Genomic DNA, 20848 nt, shown 5'->3' on the forward strand with positions numbered 1-20848 from the left:
AAAGATGACCCATTTATGCCTTGGCCTCTGCTATAAAGTAATCCCTGTGTGTGCTAAGTTGCTTCAGTTAATGTCTGACTCTTTACGACCCTGTGGACGGTAGCCCACCAAGCTCCTCTGTCTAGGGGCTTCTCCAGGCAAGACTACTGGAGTGGGGAAGTGGGGATCCTCCAGGGGATCTTCCTGACCCAGGGATTGAAACCAAGTCTCTTACATCTTCCGCTTTGGTAGGTGGGTTCTTTTCCACTACTGCCACCTGGGAAGTAATCCCTAAGTGAGCCCAATAAAGATGCTAGAAAAGGCTCCCTGTGAGGCAAAGAAATTCTCAGTGCTACAATTAGGTTATTTTTCTATCTAGAGTCATAAATTAGGGGCAAGTGGAATTCAACTAAGGCATACATTATGTGCAGGGTCCTAATATAGTGTTACTGATCGTAGCATGAATATTATTTATAGATTTTATCTTTTTCATTACACACATTATACGAAAGCTAAACTTAATCTTGGTTCACAATATTCTGAAATAAGACAGGGTAGGAAAAGCCTGAGGGTCAAAACACAATAGGAATTATAGCTGTTTAGAAAGGCTTAAAATACAGGTTTAAACATGTGAACAAGAGGTCAGTAATTATAACAAGTAAATTGAAGACATACATGTCTCCCAAAAGTCTTAACTCATACCATTGTTAAAACAAACTGTTAAAATCACAGCATTCTTTGTTACATTTAGCGACCTTAACTTACCCCTTCTGTGAAACAGAAATGGTAGATATTCATAGCATATCTGAAGATAGGTGGCATTAGGCCAAATTATTGGCAACCTGCCGGAAAAGCTCTTTTTAAAGAATGTAGTAAAATAACAGTCAATGGCATTGGTAATTTCATACAAAAATATAAAATCAAATGTGAGTAAGGACTCAAACGGATATCTGTACATCAAGGTTCTTAAGGACACTGCTTACAACAGCCAGAAGGTAGAAATATTCAAATGTCCACTGACAGATGAATGGATAACAAAATGTGGTATATACATATAATGGAGTATTATTCAGCCTTAAAAAGGAATGGAACTCTGGTATGTGATACAGCATGGATGAACCTTGAAAACACTATATCAAGCAAAATAAGTCTGACAAAAAAGAACAGATATTATATGATTCCACTTCTGTGAGAGACTTAGAAAATAAGATTCATACAGAAAGTAGAACAGTGGCTACTAGGGGGTGGAGGGAGGAGGAATGGAAAGTTCTTGTTTAACGGGTAAAGAGTTTCAGTTTTAGAGATTTAAAAATTTTGAAATGCAGTGGTAATGGTTGGGAAAAAATGTGAATATACTTAATGGCATTGAATTGTATACTTAAAAGTAGTTAAAATGGTAAATTTTATTATGTAAATTTTGATACAATAAAAAACTAATTGAGAAAAAAATTTTAAAAATCAAATGAGAAATGTAAGTGGTAAGTTCTAAGTTTCTAATACATGTCATCAAGTAAAAACAGACTTGGGTCACCACCTCAAAGCCATTTATCCTGTGTGTTTATTACTCTATAATTCACGTCCACCATGATTATGAATGATGTATTTACGTTAAGTACAAGTTCCAAACACAGAAATAGAGAAACTGAAGCAACGGATTTATGTCAACACAATTCCATCTGTTAACACTGTCCTTTGAACCCAGGGACGAAAGTCATGTGGTAGGGCTGGGAGCGTCACCTTAGCTGTGAAGTCCTACTTTATGTCACAGGGCACTTCTGGAAGGAAGCTCTGGAATGACCAACTCTAACTACTTGCAGATTTCCTACTAGTCCTACACAGGAAGTCATTCTTGTGTCTCACCTGCATGAGTTCCTGTTTTGAGACCTGGGGGCTGGCGAGTTGAAATCCAGTTCCAGGGAGTGATGTCATCTCAACTGAGCTATGATCCTGGTGACCTGCTCCCCATCCTGGTGTTGTTGCAGCCCTTCAGCTGGGGTTCAGGTTATAAGGGGACCAAAAAGGAAAATGGGGGAGTAGGATAACAGAACAAGGAAAATGCTTGCACATTTCCTTCGTTCCACTAAAGCTTTTTCTGCTTCCATTTAATGTGATGGGCGGGCCTGGCCAATGGCAGCTGGAATCTGCACAGAGGCTCTTGGGGTGGGGATAGGCTCTGTCACAGATCTTGAAAATACAAAGAATTAAAACATACAGAAAACTTTCATTATGTTTGTGGCACCATTTGGAAATGGTGATTTATTCTTTCATCTTTGGATAAAGTTTAAAAAAAACATGCATTAACTTAAAAAGTTTGTATTCTGTTGTAAACACAGTATGACTACAGGAGCGATCTCAGCAACAGAAAGAAATAACAAACACAAATGTATAAATACTCATGTTCTTTCGACACAATGTCAAGTGGATGAGGAGGTCAAATCTCGAAATCCTGTCAATACATAATAAAATAGGATTGCCGTTCAATCCCACTGAGATGAGATCCTTTGGTTCTTAGGATACTCAGCCAAAAAGCTAAAACAAAGTCAAACACAGTAAGAAGCAGAAACTGCTAACCTTTCAAAATGAAAGGAAGAGAGGTCTTTGAATAGAAAAAAAATTGTAAGCAATTAAAAGAAAGAGAGACTTCAATCTTTAGTGCATTTATTTTACATCATGATTCTTTAATTCTTATTAAGTTGATACAGTTTGGGGAAATAAATACTCCTTTCCCTTTTTTGCTGCCTATGTATTAGTAGCGGTAGGAAGAACAGAATATGACAATAGGCAAAGGGTGTAGAAAGTGGAAAGACAGAGAGAGAGAGCTGAGAGCTCATATGAATCCTACTGTTAGCAATACCAACCAAGAAAGTAGAGTTGACAACAGGAAGTGTTTTTTTAAGTGGACTTCAGAAAGAATGAATATGGGACCACATTCGATATACATTAATTATATAGCATTGTGGTTGAGTTTCCTATCAGACATGATGTGTATCTTCCTTTTTTTCTCATTTTTTAAGCTTCATAGATGACACTACTTGTGAAGCACTTTTAGTATATATATCTTGGTTAGCGAAAAGCACAGTCAGCTGCCATGTAAAGGTCATCCTTTCAAGTAACACTTCATTCTACGCTCGGAGCTTCATCTCAGAGGAAATTCTTGAAGGTTGTTCCTCTTTTAGTTGGGTTTACAACTCACCTGCACCACTAAATGCAGATAAAATAAAGATCACACCTTGGTTTGTATGTAACAGCCCCTTGCAAAGGTAGCCAGTATCTTGTCCAGACAGTAACTGTAAAGGAATTGTTCTCTCTCAGGCCTTTTCTCTCCATTTCCTCTAAAGCTCTTCATCCCAATGCCTGGTGTCCCGTGAGTGAGTGTGAGGCTGAGCTGCCTCCGTGCTAGAGATGCCTGTTGCAGAGAAGGCCAGAATGTGTGCAGAGAACTCTGCGTTCTGTTCATCTCATCAGCTCTGCCCAATCCACAGGGGTAAAAAACGGATGAGATTTGATATCTTCAACACCAGCAACTCCAGCACCAAGCCGCTCCACAGGGTTGAACTGTAAGAGCTAAAAAGGAAGGATTTAAGTGAGTAGTGGGAATCTAACTAAAGAATCAAAGGAAAATAAAAACATAATGAAAGGAAACTACTTCTAAATTCAACCTCAGTAACAAATGGACTTGATGACAGCCAACTGACTGTATTTCCTTGAAAGAGGATTGTGTCTGTAACACCACCCTAGCTATGGGGTGCTGGGGAATATATCTGAGTTTATGGCTTTTCAAATGATATCACCTTGAGTAACTCACTTTGTTACTATATACTATATGCTGCTGCTGCTAAGTCGCTTCAGTCGTGTCCGACTCTGTGCGATCCCATAGACAGCAGCCCACCAGGCTCCCCGTCCCTGGGATTCTCCAGGCAAGAACAGTGGAGTGGGTTGCCATTTCCTTCTCCAATGCATGAAAGTGAAAAGTGAAAGTGAAGTCGCTCAGTCGTGTCCGACTCCTAGCGACCCCATGGACTTCAGCCTACCAGGCTCCTCCGTCCATGGGACTTTCCAGACAAGAGTACTGGAGTGGGGTGCCATCGCCTTCTCTGATATACTATATAGCTATAGTATATCTAGTATATCTATACTATATATCTATACTATACTATATATCTATATACTATAGGATAGTTCCACCTATCAATTTCCTACTCCAAAAGAATGATCATGACATTAATTAGATATTGCACCAAATTCTGAGAGATCCAGCTACTCCTTTCATGGTTAGAAAGTCTGAGAGGCACATTAAGTCTTTCAACCTCTAGTGAATTATATATGCCCTGGGACTAAATTTACCTAAGGTCTGAACGTGTGTGCTAGCTGCTTCAGTCATGTCCAGCTCTTTGTGACCCTATGCGCTGGGGCCCATCAGGCTTCTCTGTCCATGGAATTTCCCAGGCAACAATGCCCTCCTCCAGGGGATCTTCCCAACCCAGGGATTGAACCTGCGTCTGTTGTGTCTCCTGCCTTGGTAGGTGAGTTCTTTATCACCAGTGCCACCTGGGAAGCCCAAGGTCTGAATAAGCAAATTCATATTCTAAAACTGCTTTCTTTTAAACAGCTGCCTCACATGGAACAATTTGATCCAATGAGTGAAATGTGTTTCAACTTCTTCACTAATAGCAATAAGGCTAAAATAAGTTAATAATGTTATTTGCAACACGATTTGTGTGGGAAAATAAAAGTAGTCATACACAGTAACAGATGACACTGGTCATACTGAAAGAATGTGTTACTTAAGACATTCATGTATCCTCAAATTTTTGTTTTAACAACTTTACTGAGAGATAATTTATATAGCACGAAATTTATCTATTGCAAGCGTACAACCTAATGACTCTTGGCAAATTTGAAGAGCTCCCTAAAAAGTTTCTTCATGTGGTTTGCAGTCAATCTACATTTCCATCCCCACCCCCAGGCAACCACTGATTTGCTTTCTATCTCTATAAACTTGCCCCTTCTGGACATTTCATATAAATGAGATCATAAAGCAGCTGCCTTCTTTCACTAAGCATAATGTTTCTGAGGTCCATCTGTGTTGTAGAAGGTGTTGCAGAAGGTGTCAACAGTCTGTTCCTTTCGGTTTCTGAATAGCATTCCACTATTTGAATATAACTACTTGGGGTTCCCTGTAGCTCAGACGGTAAAGAATCTGCCTGCAATGCAGGAGACCCAGGTTTGATCCCCAGGTCAGGAAGGTCCCCTGGAGTAAGGGAATGGCAAGCCACTCCAGTATTCTTGCCTGGAGAATCCCATGGACAGAACAGCCTGGTGGGCTACAGTCCATGGGGCTGCAAAGAGTTGAACACGACTGAGCAGCTAACACTCCTGCTCGTCTTTGGATGGAACATATTCTGTGAACTTTGGATGGAACATATTCTGTGAGTCTGTTCACCAGTCGATGGACGTATGGGCTCCCCAGGTTGTGGCTACCATTAATTGTACTGCTTTTAACATTTACATATATGGCTTCCTGCAGACGTGTATTTTCATTTCTCTTAAGGACATCCCTAGGAGTGGGGACAGTCGGTTGTGTTAAGTTTATGTTTAGCTTTTTAAGAAACTACCAAACTTTTCTAAGGTATCTGTACCATTTTACATTCCTGTTAGCAACGTATGAGAGTTTCAGTTTCTCTATATCCGCATCAACACTTGATACTATCTTCTTTACTACAGTCCTTCTAGTGGGTATTAATTATATCTTATTTTGGTTTTAATTTATATTCCCTAATGACTAATAACACTGAGCATCTTTTCATATACTTACTAGCCATTTATACAGCCTCTCTGGTGAATCTTTGCCCATTTTTATACTGAGCTGTCTGCTTACTGAGTTAAAGGGTTTCTTTACACATTCTGAAAACATGTCAGTTACTTGATGTGAATGTATTTTCTCCCAGTATGTGGCTTGTCTTTTCAATTTTTCACTGTTATCTTTTGAAGTGCAAATGTTTTTAATTTTGTTGAAGCCCACTTTATCATTTTTCTTTTATGGATCATATTTTGGTGTCACATATAATAATTCTTTTCCTAAGGCAAGGTCATGAAGATTTTCTCCTATTTTTTCCCTATGATTTTATAGTTTCAGCTCCACATATAGATCTATGAGCTACTTTTGAGTTAATTTTTGCATATGATATGAATTAAGAGTCTTAGTTCATTTTGGTTTTAGCATGTGAATATTTTATTTTCCCAACACCATTTGTTGAAAAGACTATTTTTCACCAAATTATCTTGGCATTTTTATTGAAAAATCATAGGATGCAGAGGGACATAAGGGTACACATGTGCACCCATGGCTGATTCATGTAGATGTATGGCAAAAACCACCACAATATTGTAAAGTAATCATCCTCCAATTAAAATAAATAAATAAAATTTTTAAAGAAGAATAAGAAAAAAGAATATTAAAAAATGAGTACAGTTAATGCAGGAAGCCTAACATCCAACTAGTAGGTGTTCCAGGAAAAAGAAATACATGGAAGAGAAGAAACTGTCAAATAAATAATACTTTAAAAACTTCCCAGGACTGAAATAAACACATTTACAGATCAAAAAAACAAAACAAAACAGTACACTACTCAGTTCCAGCCAAAGCCATGTATCATCATAACAGAACACCTTCTTGAAGTATGAGTATTTCAGTAAAAAATTATCATTATAAATTTTTATTAAGCATTTTAAGAGCTTTTAATTGACAGTATAGTATACAATTTATCATCTGCTATCAGCTGTTAGGTTATTTCTATAGTCTCTAGTCTGCACATACTCTGTACTAAATAAATACTCAATTCCAATTGAAAAAAAAAATTGTTTTGGATACTCTAGGTCCCTTGCCTTTTTTAAAAATTGATTTATTTAATTGGAAGCTAATTACTTTACAATATTGTAGTGGCTTTCCCCATACATCAACACAAATCAGCCACAGGTGTACAGGCGTCCCCCATCCTGAACCCCTCTCCCACCTCCCTCCCCATCCCATCCCTCAGGGTCATCCCAGTGCACCAGCCCTGAGCGCCCTGTCTCATGCATTGAATGTGGACTGGCGATCTATTTCACATATAGTAAAATACATGTTTCAATGCTATTCTCTCAAATCATCTCACCCTCGCCTTCTCCTACAGAGCCCAAAAGTCTGTTCTTTATCTCTGTGTCTCTTTTGCTATCTCGCATATAGGGTCATTGTGACCATCTTTCTAAATTCCATACATATGCGTTAATATATTGTATTGGTGTTTTTCTTTCTGGCTTATTTCACTCTGTATAATAGGCTCCAGTTCATCCACCTCATTAGAACTGATTCAAATGCATTCTTTTTAATAGCTGAATAATATTCCATTGTGTATATGTACCACAACTTTCTTATCCATTCGTCTGTGGACAGACATCTAGGTTGCTTCTATGTCCTGGCTATTATAAACAGTGCTGTGATGAACATCGGGGTACATGTGTCTCTTTCAATTTTGCTTTCCTTGGTGTGAATGCCCAGCAGTGGGATTGCTGGGTCATATGGCAGCCCTTCCCTTACCTTTTTAAAATACTCATTTCTGAAGTCAGCTAAACATTTCCCAATTTTGCTAATCTTTTCAAAGAACCAACCTGAGATTTAATTTGTCTCTTATTTTTATCTTCTAGCCAATGAAGATTTTCTCTTCACTGATTTCTGCTTGTTTTGGATTTATTTTGCTTTTTACAAAATGCTTTTTATCTTTCTAGTTTCCTCAATTACAAGGTGAGATTTTCATTTGAGACCATTATTTTCCTATAGAGATTTCTAAAGCCATACATTTTTCTCAAGAACTGATGTACCTGCATCCTGTAAATTTTGATATACTGTGGATCTGTTTTCATTCCATTAAAAACATTTTATGGCTTTTCTTGGGATTTCTTCTTTGACTCAGGCTATTTAAGAAGTGTGTTGTTTAATTTCCAAACACCTGTTATGGACTCACCAGATCTCTTTCTGTTGATGATTTCTAACAAAAAATTGTTACAGTCAGTGTATGCTATGTGATTTCAAGTCTTTCAAATACTGAAACTTGTTTTATGGCATAGCAAATGATCTATCACAGACAATATTCCGTGTGCATGTGATAAGAATGTATTCTACAATCATTGTTCTATACATGTCAGAGTTGTTTGATAGTGTTGTTCAAGTCTTCTCTATATCCTTGCTGATTTTCTATCAATTATCATGAATAGGGTATTGAAGCCTCCATTTATTATTGGAATATCTATTTTTCCTTCAAAATAGGACTTAGCTTCATATGTTTTGAAGGTGTTATTAGAACATATACATTTATAATTGTTATATCTTTCTTTGTATTGATCCTCTCATCATTATAAAAAATCTTAGTCTCTGATAAGTCTCATTTTCACATCTATTTTATCTGATATTTAATTTGGTTAATTAAATAAATTAATTAATTTTTATTTAATTAATAAATTAAAATAAATGTAATATTTATCTGGTTATTTAATAAAACCACTTCATCTCTCTTGTGGTCACTGTTTGCATTGTTTATCTTTTCCCACCCTTTTTCTTTCAACCTATTTGTGTTTATTAATTCAAGCATGCCTCTCATACACTGATAACTGGATCTTTTTTATCCAGTGAACAATCTTTGTCTTTCGCTTCACGTGCTTAGAGGTTCACACTGAATGACACGGTGAGTTCACATTTGCCATTTCGCTATGCCTTCTCCAGTTACTGCCTTTGCTATTCCTCTTTACTGCCTTGTTCTGTGCCAAACACTTTCTACTGTACTGTTTCAGTTCCTCTATTAACTTACTATTTTTTGAGTGGTTGCTATCAAGATTATAATATGCTTCTTAATTTATCACAGTCTATTTCAGATTAATGGCAATCCACTCCAGTACTATTGCCTGGAAAATCCCATGGACAGAGGAGCCTGGTAGGCTACAGTCTATGGGGTTGCAAAGAGTCGGACACGACTGAGTGACTTCACTTTCACTTCACTTCAGATTAATACTTATTTACTTCTTCCAGTGAAACGAAGAAATTTTGCTCCACGATGGTTCTATTCCTTCTGCCTTCCTTTGTCTTAAGTACTGCACTGTTGTTGCTGTTTAGTCGCTAAGTCACGTGTGACTCTTTGGTGACCCCAAGGAGTACAGTCCACCAGGCTCCCCTGTCCATGGGATTTTCCAGGCAAGAATATTAAAATGGGTTGCCATTTCCTTTTCCAGGGGATCTTGCCAACCCCAGGACTGAACCCAAGTCTCCTGCATTGGTAGGCAGATTCTTCACCACTGAGCCACCAGAGAAGCCCTAAATACTGTATATTATATCCATATGTCATTAAATACTACATAGTCATTAAATACTATATATTACATGTGTTATAAACCAACCAGCATAGTGTTATAAATATTGCTTTGTTCAACCTTATGTTTTTTAAAAGAAGTTGAGCAGAGAAATGAGAAAAAAAACATATTTAGTCTTCTCTATTAACTCATATTTATCTTTCTAACAGTCTTCATTTCTATGAATTCAAGTCACTATATGGTAACTTTCAGCCTAAGGACTTCCTGTGTTATTCCTCATAAGACAGGTTTGCTAGGAATGAATGCTCTGTCTTTACTTGGAAATTTATTTATTTCATTTTTATTTTTTGAAGGATAATTTTGCTGGATAAGGAATTCTTGGCTGAAAATTACTTCCTTTTAACACTTTAAATATGCCTTTCCACTAACTTGTCTTCCATTGTTTCTGATAAGAAGTTAGACATCAATGTTCCTTTGAATACAAGTTGTTCTTGGCTGCTTTCAAAATTTTCAAATTGTTTTTGTCTTTCAACAATTGAAAGATGAAATATCCCTATGTGGATCTCTCTGTATTTTCCAACTTAATGTCCACTAAGCTTCTCGAATGCATTTTAATGTTCTTCATCAAATTTGTGACGCTTTTAGCTATTATGTCTTAAACATTTTTTGCTGCCCTTTTCTCTATGTTCTCTCTTTCTGGAACTCCCATTATATGTATTTTGGTGTATTTAATATCATCTTACAGGTCTCCATATCCCTGTTCATTTTTCTTCAAACATTTTTAATCTGTTTTCAAATTGAATAATTACTATCATCCTGGTCTTCAAGTTCTTTGACTTTTCCTTTATCTATCTAAAATTTGCTGTTGAGATGCTCCAGGGAATTTTTTTCACCTATTTAAGTCTTCATTTCAATTATTGTACTTTTCAACTTGAGAATTTCTATTTGGCTCTTTTTTAAAAAAAATAAGATTTAAATATCATTGAGAATCTTTATTTATTGATTCATTATTGTCTTAATTTCCTTTAATTCTTTTTCAATTAATTATTTTTGGTTGTTCTGGGTCTTTGTTGCTGCATGCGGGCTCTCTTTCTGCAGCAAGCAGGGGCTACTCCCTTTGTCGTGGTACACGAGCTTCTCACTGCGGTGACTTCTCTTGTGGAGCACAGGTTCTAGGCGCACGGGCTTCAGTAGCTGCAGCACGCAGGCTCTAGACTGCAGGCTCGGTAGCTGTGGTGCACAAGCTTAGCTGCTCCATGGCATGTGGAATCTTTCTGGACCAGGAATCGAATCTGTGTCCCCAGCATTGGTAGGCAGATTCCTATCCACTGTAACACCAGGGAAGTCCTCCTTTAAGTTATTTATACACAGATTCCTTTAGTTCTTTGAATATAACTATAATAACTGCTTTGAAGTCTTCACTATATCCAAAATCTCGGGACACCCAAGAGCAACTTCTATTGACTGCTTTTTTTCTCTGCCTATTTTGTTTCTATGAATATCTTACAACATTTTGCTGAAAATGAGACATCTTAGACAATATATTTTAGTGACTCTAGAGTCATTTTTTCCATGAAGATGGTTATCATTGCTGTTTATTCTTTGTTTGGTAACTTTTTTCCAGCTAGATTTGTAAATCTGCTTTCCCCCACCCCCACCTCCAACTATAATAAGCAGAGGTTGACAGACTTACTCATTTTTTTTTCTTTTTTTTTTTTTAGTTTTTTAACTTATTTATTTTTCAATTGAATGATAATTGCTTTACAAAATGTTTTTGTTTTCTGTCAAACATCAACATGAATCAGCCAAGTTTTATATTTTCATTTTTAAGCTTGGTTTCCTAAGGGTCACTCCTGTGCCTGCATAGCTTAGGGGCCAACTAGTGATTGAAAAGGGCTGCCAAGTCTGTCCAACTTTATAATTTCCTTTTTTGAGAAGAGAACTTTCCAACCTTCTCATATATGGCTAGTCATTCGCATCTGAGAATATCCCTAAAGCATATAATTTTGTTCTTCAGAATTTAGTCAACTGGAATAAAATATCTGGATGATTACATTAATGGTTCCACAACTGTAGGAAACCCCAATACTCAAATTAAACCTACACGTTTGTTTCTTCTTTTTCCTTTATTTCTATTTTTTTCTTTCATTCACTAATCATTAACTTAATTATTTATATAAAAATATCAGTTGATTTCCTATTGGGTGCCAATCCAGTACTTTTCTAGACCTTTTCAACATATATCACCAGCAGTAGCCTCACTCTTACACTGGCAACCCTATACTATAATTCAAATACATACTTCATCAAACTATAAATTACTACATGTCATGAGCTCTCAGTGCTACTCTATCAATAATAATAATACAAAATATTTATGTGACACTTACTGTGTACTAGGCATTATTCTAATTGCCTTGTATAAATTAGTTCATTGAACTCACAACACCTCTATGAATAGTTACTATAATTATCTCTGTTTTATAGATGAGAAGATAGAAACTTGTTTAAGGTCATATTAGGCAGTAGACAGCAAGGATACGATCTGAATTCAGGTACTAAGTCTCCAGAAGCCATGCTGTTAACCAGAGCATCACACTGCCTTATGAGTGTGTGATCTGCAAATGCCAAGAATCTATTACTTTACTTTGATATTACCAAATCCACAAGGGCAGTGAAGTATACATTTCAAAAGACTGTACTCTGTCTTTTCACTTGAAATTACTGTATCCAGCATTCAAAATGACTTTTTATTAAAGTGTACTGAGTACAAAGAATTTTTATATTAGAAGTTGCTAAGGTGTGTTAAGAGAAAAGCTGCTATTATAAAACAAACATCTAAGAATATTCTAACATAGCAAATCCATTTTCAGAATCAGACAATTCATATCTATTGATTGAGATGTGGAAGGCATCAAACATTTGAATATAAAACTAAAATACCACACATTGGTAAGAATTAACTATAACTATAGCATCTTTTTAATATTTTGGCAAATATGTAAACATGTAAGTTCTCTCTTTCTTGTTACAATTGGTTTTTCCACCCCCATTCTCTCCAAACCATGACCTCATTATGAAATTCCAATGAAAGTTCATATTTTGACTTTTATGAAAGTCAATTTACCTTAGTTCGTGAACTCTTCATAAACTTGTAAGTATAAATCCATAGGCAAAAATATAACTGTTTCACCCATGACTGTCTTGCTTATTCTGCCATTTAAAATATTAATACTATCCCAGATCTTCTGAGAGATTTCACAAAGATTGTTCTGCTAAGAGAATGTGTTGACCAGTGGCAAAAACAAGACAGTCTCTGCCAACTTCCTTTCTCTTAAAGAACAGACAATAAAGCTGAGCAATGGAAGCACAGAAATTTGTTTCTCATATACTATCTTTCAACTGACAAAGCAATTGTGTCATAAAGAACTAAATGTACACTGTGAAGTACAAACATACATGCTCTGAGCATCTGTAAATTGTAAATATATATTTTGTAAATTGCATTCAAAATGTAACTTCGCTTACTTTAGCACCATTCACTTGGACTGGGATGACTAGACCATGGGTACAGGGAATTATGAACTCTAGAAGAAAGCAAGCAGCTAAAAAGACCAAAGAGAGGAAAATCTCCTCAAAGTGGACTAATTCTTTCCATATAAATTGTTTGATGATTTTTTAAAATAACCTCTATGAACTGTGAGGTAGTGGAAGAGGAAAGTCAAAATGACAGATTGCTAATCATGCCAAGAGACCTCTTTTCCCTTTCCTGACGATGTTTCCTTAACGTGAGTGGTAGTTTCCTTAGGCAGGCCAGGGACAGAATGCTGCTTTACTATATAAATATACTTATATACTATAAGATATATATATATATATACTTATATACTATATAAGTATACTATATAAGATATGTACACATCTGTATAGGGGAACTTAACATATCTTAAGCTCAGACTCCTTACAATATAAATTCTGATAGACAGGAGCAGCAGATGTTTATTAATTAATGTGGGGAATTCTATTCTCAGTATTTGTCATGATGACTACTTCTTTAAGAAAGAGAAACAAACAAAAGCAGTTGCTGCTGCTGCTGCTGCTGCTGCTGCTGCTAAGTCGCTTCAGTCGTGTCCAACTCTGTGCGACCCCATAGACGGCAGCCCATCAGGCTCCCCCGTCCCTGGGATTCTCCAGGCAAGAACACTGGAGTGGGTTGCCGCTAGCCCTCCTTAAATTAATAGACAAAAAAAATACTTTGAATTTACCTTGCTGTTCCACAACAAAAAGAGGAAAATAGAGGAAGAGCTGTCCTTTCTCTCCATTAGAATGAAATGCTTTATGAATCTTTACATTACCTCTTAATCCTTGTACAAAGTGCTCAGGGTACTCTCATCTCACTATTTTCAACCTAATTATGTTTCTTTGTATTTTACATACTCTGGACAAATGAATCTTCCTGAAGCACAACTCTGATCCTTTCACTCTTTGTGCACAAAAACTTCAAATCTCAATTTTTTACTGAATTAAATACTATCATTCTCTTTTGGTATTTATGATAAGAGAATCCCAGCTTCTCTTTCCACACTCATTTACTACTGTTACTCATCCCTATATTCTCCCTGTACTCTAGATAAACCAAACTTTTGATTTCCCAAATGAGTCTTTCTGACTCAGTCCTTGCCTTCATTCAAACTTTTCATCCCTCCTAGCTATTCCCCCACATCTAACCTTCCAATGCCAAAATTCTGGCTAAGGCTCCACAAAAATAACACTCACTACACAAAACCTTCCCCACCACCACCACTGCATCAGTTATAACATCTCTTTATCCTGACTTGCCAAAGTATTTTTTAAACCGCTCTGATAGCCTTTACCAAATCCATCTGTGATATAGCTATTTGTGAGTCTCAGGTTTGCAGCTTATGACACCATGCCTTTATATATATTTGCTGAATGGAACCAAAATCACTGCCTAAGAAAATACTAGGTAAATCTTTTCTTAATATATTATCCCCTCCTCTTTTTTTTCCTCTTCTTTTTTTTTTTTTTTTTTTACAAATTTTGCTTTCCCTGATTTAAAAATAATTTGTGTTTCATTAAACAAAAATTTTGGTTCTTGATCTTTTTCAAATAAGTTTTCCATTGATATTTTCCCAAAAGTGTAAGGGATCACAGTTCTGACAATTCTTGCTGATCTGTGGTGAGTCTACCATAAAGCTAGACAAGCATTTTAAATGTAGGGAATCAATTTAAGGAGCTCACTAGAGTAAGCCTACCTCTGGTATACCAAACTTTAATTATCAATAGTCTCTTTTTTCAAAGCCACCAGAAATACACTAACTGACAGCAATATTCAAGTTCCATGACTGGACCTAAAGTGATTTAACTTGGCAAGATTTTCTACCATTTCTCTCCCAACCAGCCAATTCTTAAGCTTATCAATATGAATTAAAGATTTAAAATAGCCATTTATGAAATGTCGAGACTAGCTCTAAGGAATAAACACTTCAATAACTTTAAAAAAAAAAAAGGAAAAAAGGAGCCATTCATATATGGTTACAAAATATAAAGCAGCTACAGACAGGCTTAAAAGCAATACTTAAATCTCACGTCTACACAGATATATGTGAAGTGAAGTGAAGTAGCTCAGCCGTGTCCGACTCTTTGCAATCCTGTGGACTGTAGCTTACCAGGCTCTTCCCTCCATGGGATTCTCCAGGCAAAAGTACTGGAGTGGGTTGCCATTTCCTTCTCCAGGGGATCTTCCCAACCCAGGGATTGAACCCAGGTCTCCCACATTGCGGGCAGATGCTTTAACCTCTGAGCCACCAGGGAAGCCCCCATACAGATATATGGAATTGACTAAACATTAGCCTGGATTTCAGAAATAAAAAAATAAATAAAATACAACTTTTAACTGTTCTGACATCACCAATACTTAGATTATAACAGAAGCCTAAAGATACACAGTACTAGTTCTGAACGTGTAATTACAATGGGTCCTTCTTGCCCAAAACTAATTTCTTTAAGGTTTTAGAGCTGTGGGCTCTGCCAATTTGCATGGTTGATATACTTGGCCAATAGGTCAATTAAATTACCTGTTGAATGAGTGAGCGAGCCTCTTCAGAGACACATTCTGGCATGTTCAAAGTGGTGTGAGTATTTATTCCTGCTGGATGGCACTCAACCAGAGTCTGAAACAATCAATCACATACACTTCTTATCCGAAATAACATCATATTCTGTTCCATCACAGGGTTTACAGACAGCAAATACAGACAGCTCAACAATCACCCTAGCCGCAGTGCCCTCTAAGCAGTCTAGGACAAAGGCTATGAGCCTAAAGAACTTCTAACTGGAAAAAAGGCAGTCAGCATAATCACATCATAAGCTATGCCACTTGCCATTTTCCCTTAGATATAAAGAAAATGGTCCATAATAGAAAGATTCCATTACAGCCAAAACTTAAAACAGGACTCGGTATCTTGGAAATTTTTTAATGTTCTTAAAAACGTCCAAAGTCGAGAATTTGTTAATAATAATGTTTTATATATGTATAGCACCTTATGGCTCAGATGTATTAACATCTATAGGTGATTTGTATATTTCACAACAATGTTAGGAGCTCAGTATTAACTACATATTTAAGGTAGATGGCTGCTTACAAAGGTATGATTGTTCATTTCTTCTATTTTGGTCCCAGGAGGCAATTTGCACAATACTCTATTAGAATCTATTAACCTCAAATATCTTACTTAAACATTATTGATCAGAAAGAGTATGAATTCTGTACTTAAGACAGAACAGAATGGAAAAATTAAGTGTTGAGAAAAAAAATCATGCTACCTTTAATATCTACATTAATTTTCTAAAGTGATAATTCCCTCCTGATTTCAGACAGGTGTTTAAAACAGAGAATTCTAACAAATCCTTACACAACCCTTACAGGTTTAACTCTGTTAAAACTGAATCGCAGAAAAGGAAGAGAAAGAATGTCTAGTCTTCTATCTCGCTATGTACTGACACTGTGACATAACAGAATTTTACTATCAATTTATTCAATGTAATACAATTCTGCTTTTTAAAACCTCTGGAATCTTGATAAATTTGCATTTTTCTGGTGTCCCATCCCTTTTGATATCAAGGTTTTCTTACTTAGTCCCCAACCTAAAAACTAAAGGCAAAGGCTAAATATTCTCAATTTGAAATCAAGGTAGCATCTGGATAAACTTATTAAACCTCCAGGTCACTGCTTACCTTGCCAGTGAGAAGTTCAAAGAGGACAGCACCCAAACTCCACCAATCACAGGCTTCAGTTTCTTCCGTGATTGCTCCAACCTCTAAACACACCAAAAAAGGTTGATATTAAAATTCCAAAGGTCAATTAAACTCTCAAAATTAACATGTATTAGCAAGGTGACCTTTTTAATGCTGAGAGAGCACATACTAAATACTACTGGGCTTTCAAAATTCCTGAAAGTTACTTATCCCTTTGGTCACCTACTGTGGTTGCATTTTTTTTTCCTATGCAGTCATATATTAAACTGAGACATTTGTTCTTTAGTTGATAGAGGGACACCTTCAAGATGCTATACTTAAAAGTTACATGAATCTACTAGATCAGCATTTTGCTTAATTTTTCAAATTTGAGAATATACAGTCAACTCTATCTCAGAGGTCATTTTTTGTTTTAGAAATAAAGACTCTAGGTTTCAGAAGGAACTTCGAAAATTATCTAAACCAGTATTAATTATCCTTTGAGTTACAGAAACCAGAAAGGTGAAATGTCTTGTCCAATGTCATACAGTAAATCAGCAGCAGAACTAAGACCCAGTTTATAGTATCACCCCTCTCCTATATAATCAACTGTTTTCAACTAAAGGAGCATGTGAAATGCAAACTTGTTATTCAGAAGTACAGACAGACACGGTGTCTTAAGCCACAACTGAAACTACTGGCTAAGGTAAAGGCTTTTAGAGTATCTCCAAATTACAGTTTATCTGTGTTATCCCTCTCTCTCACCAGCACAAGTTCCTGAAATGTAATCGTTTTCAGGTGTAATCTTTCAGGTTTCTCCGTAAATCAGCAATAACTCCTCATTTCACCATTTTTGAGGTTTTTAGCTAACTCATGTTTTGATGTCTTCTTGTCCTTTCCTAATAAGATCCAACTAGTCCCTAAGCCTGAATATATCTGCCCTTTCATTTCCATTAGACTGATAAAACATGCTTGATTATTTGTCTGCAGGTAGCCCACAACTCACAATAATCATGTTGAAAAGGCTTTGTAAGTAGTTAGGTTGGAACTTGGACAATAATAATAAGTGGAAGAGGTGCTCAGGTGCCCAGTCTTTTAACGGATACTAAGTGAATCTACTATGTTGGAAAATCAAAAAGACTTGTAATACAGCTTGAGTTTTAAGTCTTAAAGGTCACAGGCATCAGAAAAAGAGCCATTTCTATGCAGAATACTGAAATTATTCCACTGCAGCAACCTTCTTCCGTATCCCTACCCCATTCTGGGTTGCTAAAGGCCCACGTTCAACTACGCCCTCCACACTAGCTCCCACGCAGTCTTTTCTCCCCCGGTGGTGCGACCCACCAAATGACAACCTCTATTCTCTAACTCAGCTGCTCTCAGCTAGGTGGTAAGAAGAAAACACAGATATTTAACCAACTCAAATTACTGTGTGAATGACCAAAAGTCTCCTAATCCCCTGAGAGCCCTTTGCATTCATGAAATAGCCAATTTGTTTGAAAAACTTAGAACTACCTTACTATCTGACAGCAAAGGGTCAGTTACACATATATTGGCACATCAATGGAACATTACTACGTAAGCATTTTAAATGATGTATTCACACAAGGTTGAAGTATGTAAGTAAATGTCTGGATACGTTAAATTTTAAAAAACAAGCTATAAAACAATAGAATCTTAATTTTAAAAATATGTATTTTTTTTTTAAGAGACTGGAGCGAAAATACAACAAAATGTTTTAGTTTTTGCCTCTGGGATGGTGAGATCTTTATTTTCATTCTATACTTACTAACCTACACGAATATCTAAGTGGTATGATTTTAAACATATAGTGAAATGACATGAAAACTTCATTCAGGCTTGTTGGAGCAGGAAAGATGAAGCTATTATAGGTCAGTCCTCCCTAAGAATCTATCTGCCTACAGTTTGCTCTACAATGTTACACTTAAACTTAGCCAAAAGACTGAGAAGCTATCCTCTACTTTAACGTGTTATATTATTTGAGACAGTAGAGGACTAGGAATCAAGAGTCCTGGCCTAAGAACCTTGAGGAATTCACTTGATCTCATCCTAACATGAGGATTAGATCTGAGGGCCCCTAGGTTAAATTTAGCTGTATAATCTACAATTCTGACATGGATTTCCTGAAGGAGATTTTCTTGAGGGACCATTCCTTGGGGGCTCTCATTCAAAGTACTTACACTACCCCTCCCAGATTCAAATACACTACCCCCACCGCCATTCCCAACATCCACACAGAGAGCCACCACCACCTTCAGAAGAGTGCTCTAGAAACTTTGGAAAGGATGTGTGTTCTTAGAAACGTTTGGGAAGTAGAAGAAACTTACCACAGCCCTGTCATCATATATAACCTTTTGCACATTTCCCTCTAGCCTACAGCAGGCAATGGATTGTATCACTTACCTATTCAAAATTCTAAAATGGCTTCTCTTTCTCACTAAACATTCAGTAACATTCAAATGTCTTGCTTAACCAGGCATGTATACATTCAGGTCTCCATAATGAGGTCTCAATGTATTTGATTCATTCAAACCAACACTTACAAGCAGTACAAACTAGGTCCCCTGCTAGGCCCTATTGCTCTGCAGAACTCTATGTACTTACTATGTTGCTAAATGATGTGAAGCTAAAGTCAGTTTCCCCCCTGGCAGGGTTAATGGATTTCTTTTTAAATACCTTGCTCAAGAATATGTTATGTCATTTTCTTTAATCATATAGCAAGTACTATATACTCCTTACTTTTATAAAGGTGTTACATGCTCACAACTCAAGACCCCAAGTTAATGACTAGCCATGTGTTTTGAATGTGGCACCTCCAAGTCTAACTTTCTGTGTATGAATGTTGCTAGTGGGCATGTATTGCAATAATGATAGTTGCAACAATAAAACAATAGCTAACATCTGCTGACTGCTTACTATATGTAAGGAACCGTGTTTAACATTTTACACGAATTATTTAACATTTCCAAGCATCCTTATGGAGAAGTTCCTTGGGTAGAAAGACTTTGAAGGAGAAAGAATACTATATTTGTGTGTTCAGGGAAAGGGGGAACACCTGATCCCGTCAGCTCAGATTAAGTTGTGAAAATCAGACATGTGTTGTAGGGTCTAACAACATGCCCTGAGGAGCTCTAGACTAGAATCACACCCCAAGCCTCGCTCACAAAGGTTTCCTGTCACAACTGAGCGAAGGGTCACTGGGGTAAGTCTTGGCAAGGTAATCAATGGCTAATACAACTTATAAAGGGACCTTTCAAATTCAGCTAAGGTCCAAAGTGCCATCACCCGTGCAGCCTAGACAATCAAACACTATGTGTTTGCCTGCTTCCCAGATCACTGCTAGGAAGGCGACTGGGGGTGAAACGTGTTACCACGTGTGTGTCGGGGGGGGGGCAGGGGGGCTCCTTGATGCTACCATAAGCATAGTGCATCTTCCTGAGCATCAAAGATTTTTATGTATGGGAGGGGGCAGGATGTTGTTTTATTATTAAAAGAAACACAGACCCATCATGGAACAGAATGTAATCCTTGCATGGATCTGCAAGATAAAAAGACTTCAAAGCAACATCAGGATCATATGACTAGTCTCAGAGGTCCCCATTTCATACCTCCTCTACAGTCAGAAATACCTGGACAGAAAAGTTTGAGAGGCACTTCCGGAGACAGACAAGGTGCTATGTCTCTATTGGTTTTCTGCAACCTCGCTAAACTAAGGCGTCTAAGAACAAGGCTCACTGGTTTTTATGCTGCTTTGAAATCTCTCACAATTTTCTGCCCGAGTCCTTAATAGGTAGGTAACAACCAACATAGTGCTTCAAAACGAGCCTCAGTCTGAACGTGAGACAACAGAGCCAGTAGCCAGAGACCCAGACAGGCCCTAAAGCCAACGCACTTCCCATCTTCAGTGGGCTCACTGTACAGTCCAGGATGCGCTACACGGCACCTCGTGGGGCCGCTGGCGACACTCTAGCGCCATCAACCTTAGTCTACTTCATCTACTCCCCGTTTCTTCTTCCATCTTTCCTTGACCTTCCCCTCTTCCTTCTTCCACAAACAGCCTGCTTCTTTTCCCCTCCCCTAACTCTCGCTTTCCTCCCCTCACCCCTTGGCACCACTGGTTAAGCGGGATTTCTAAAGCACTTGAGCCTAAAGGAACGACTGAACCCCATCTAAGAAACGTGCTCCTGAAAATCGGAGGCAGCTAGGCTGAATTTCATCTTGAATCTGACTGGACTAATAAATAAAGACAGCAACT

At 37.2% G+C, this 20848-nt stretch overlaps 1 protein-coding gene across 4 annotated transcripts in view; it reads right to left on the minus strand.

The window, feature by feature from the left end:
• Positions 1-2203: 2203 nt before the first annotated feature.
• The window catches only part of RPS6KC1 (ribosomal protein S6 kinase C1), a 204114-nt gene continuing 185469 nt past the window's right edge, over positions 2204-20848 (minus strand). For all 4 annotated transcript variants that reach the window (XM_027565622.1, XM_027565620.1, XM_027565624.1 and 1 more), the window contains 3 exons: positions 16573-16655; positions 15414-15509; positions 2204-3543 (listed from right to left, as the gene is read on the minus strand). In XM_027565622.1, coding sequence (XP_027421423.1) covers positions 3433-3543; positions 15414-15509; positions 16573-16655 — 290 coding nt within the window. In that variant the 3' untranslated portion in view covers positions 2204-3432. The remainder of the gene's footprint in view (positions 3544-15413; positions 15510-16572; positions 16656-20848) is intronic.

Source organism: Bos indicus x Bos taurus, chromosome 16 (assembly GCF_003369695.1).
Source record: "Bos indicus x Bos taurus breed Angus x Brahman F1 hybrid chromosome 16, Bos_hybrid_MaternalHap_v2.0, whole genome shotgun sequence".
Taxonomy (NCBI): domain Eukaryota; kingdom Metazoa; phylum Chordata; class Mammalia; order Artiodactyla; family Bovidae; genus Bos; species Bos indicus x Bos taurus.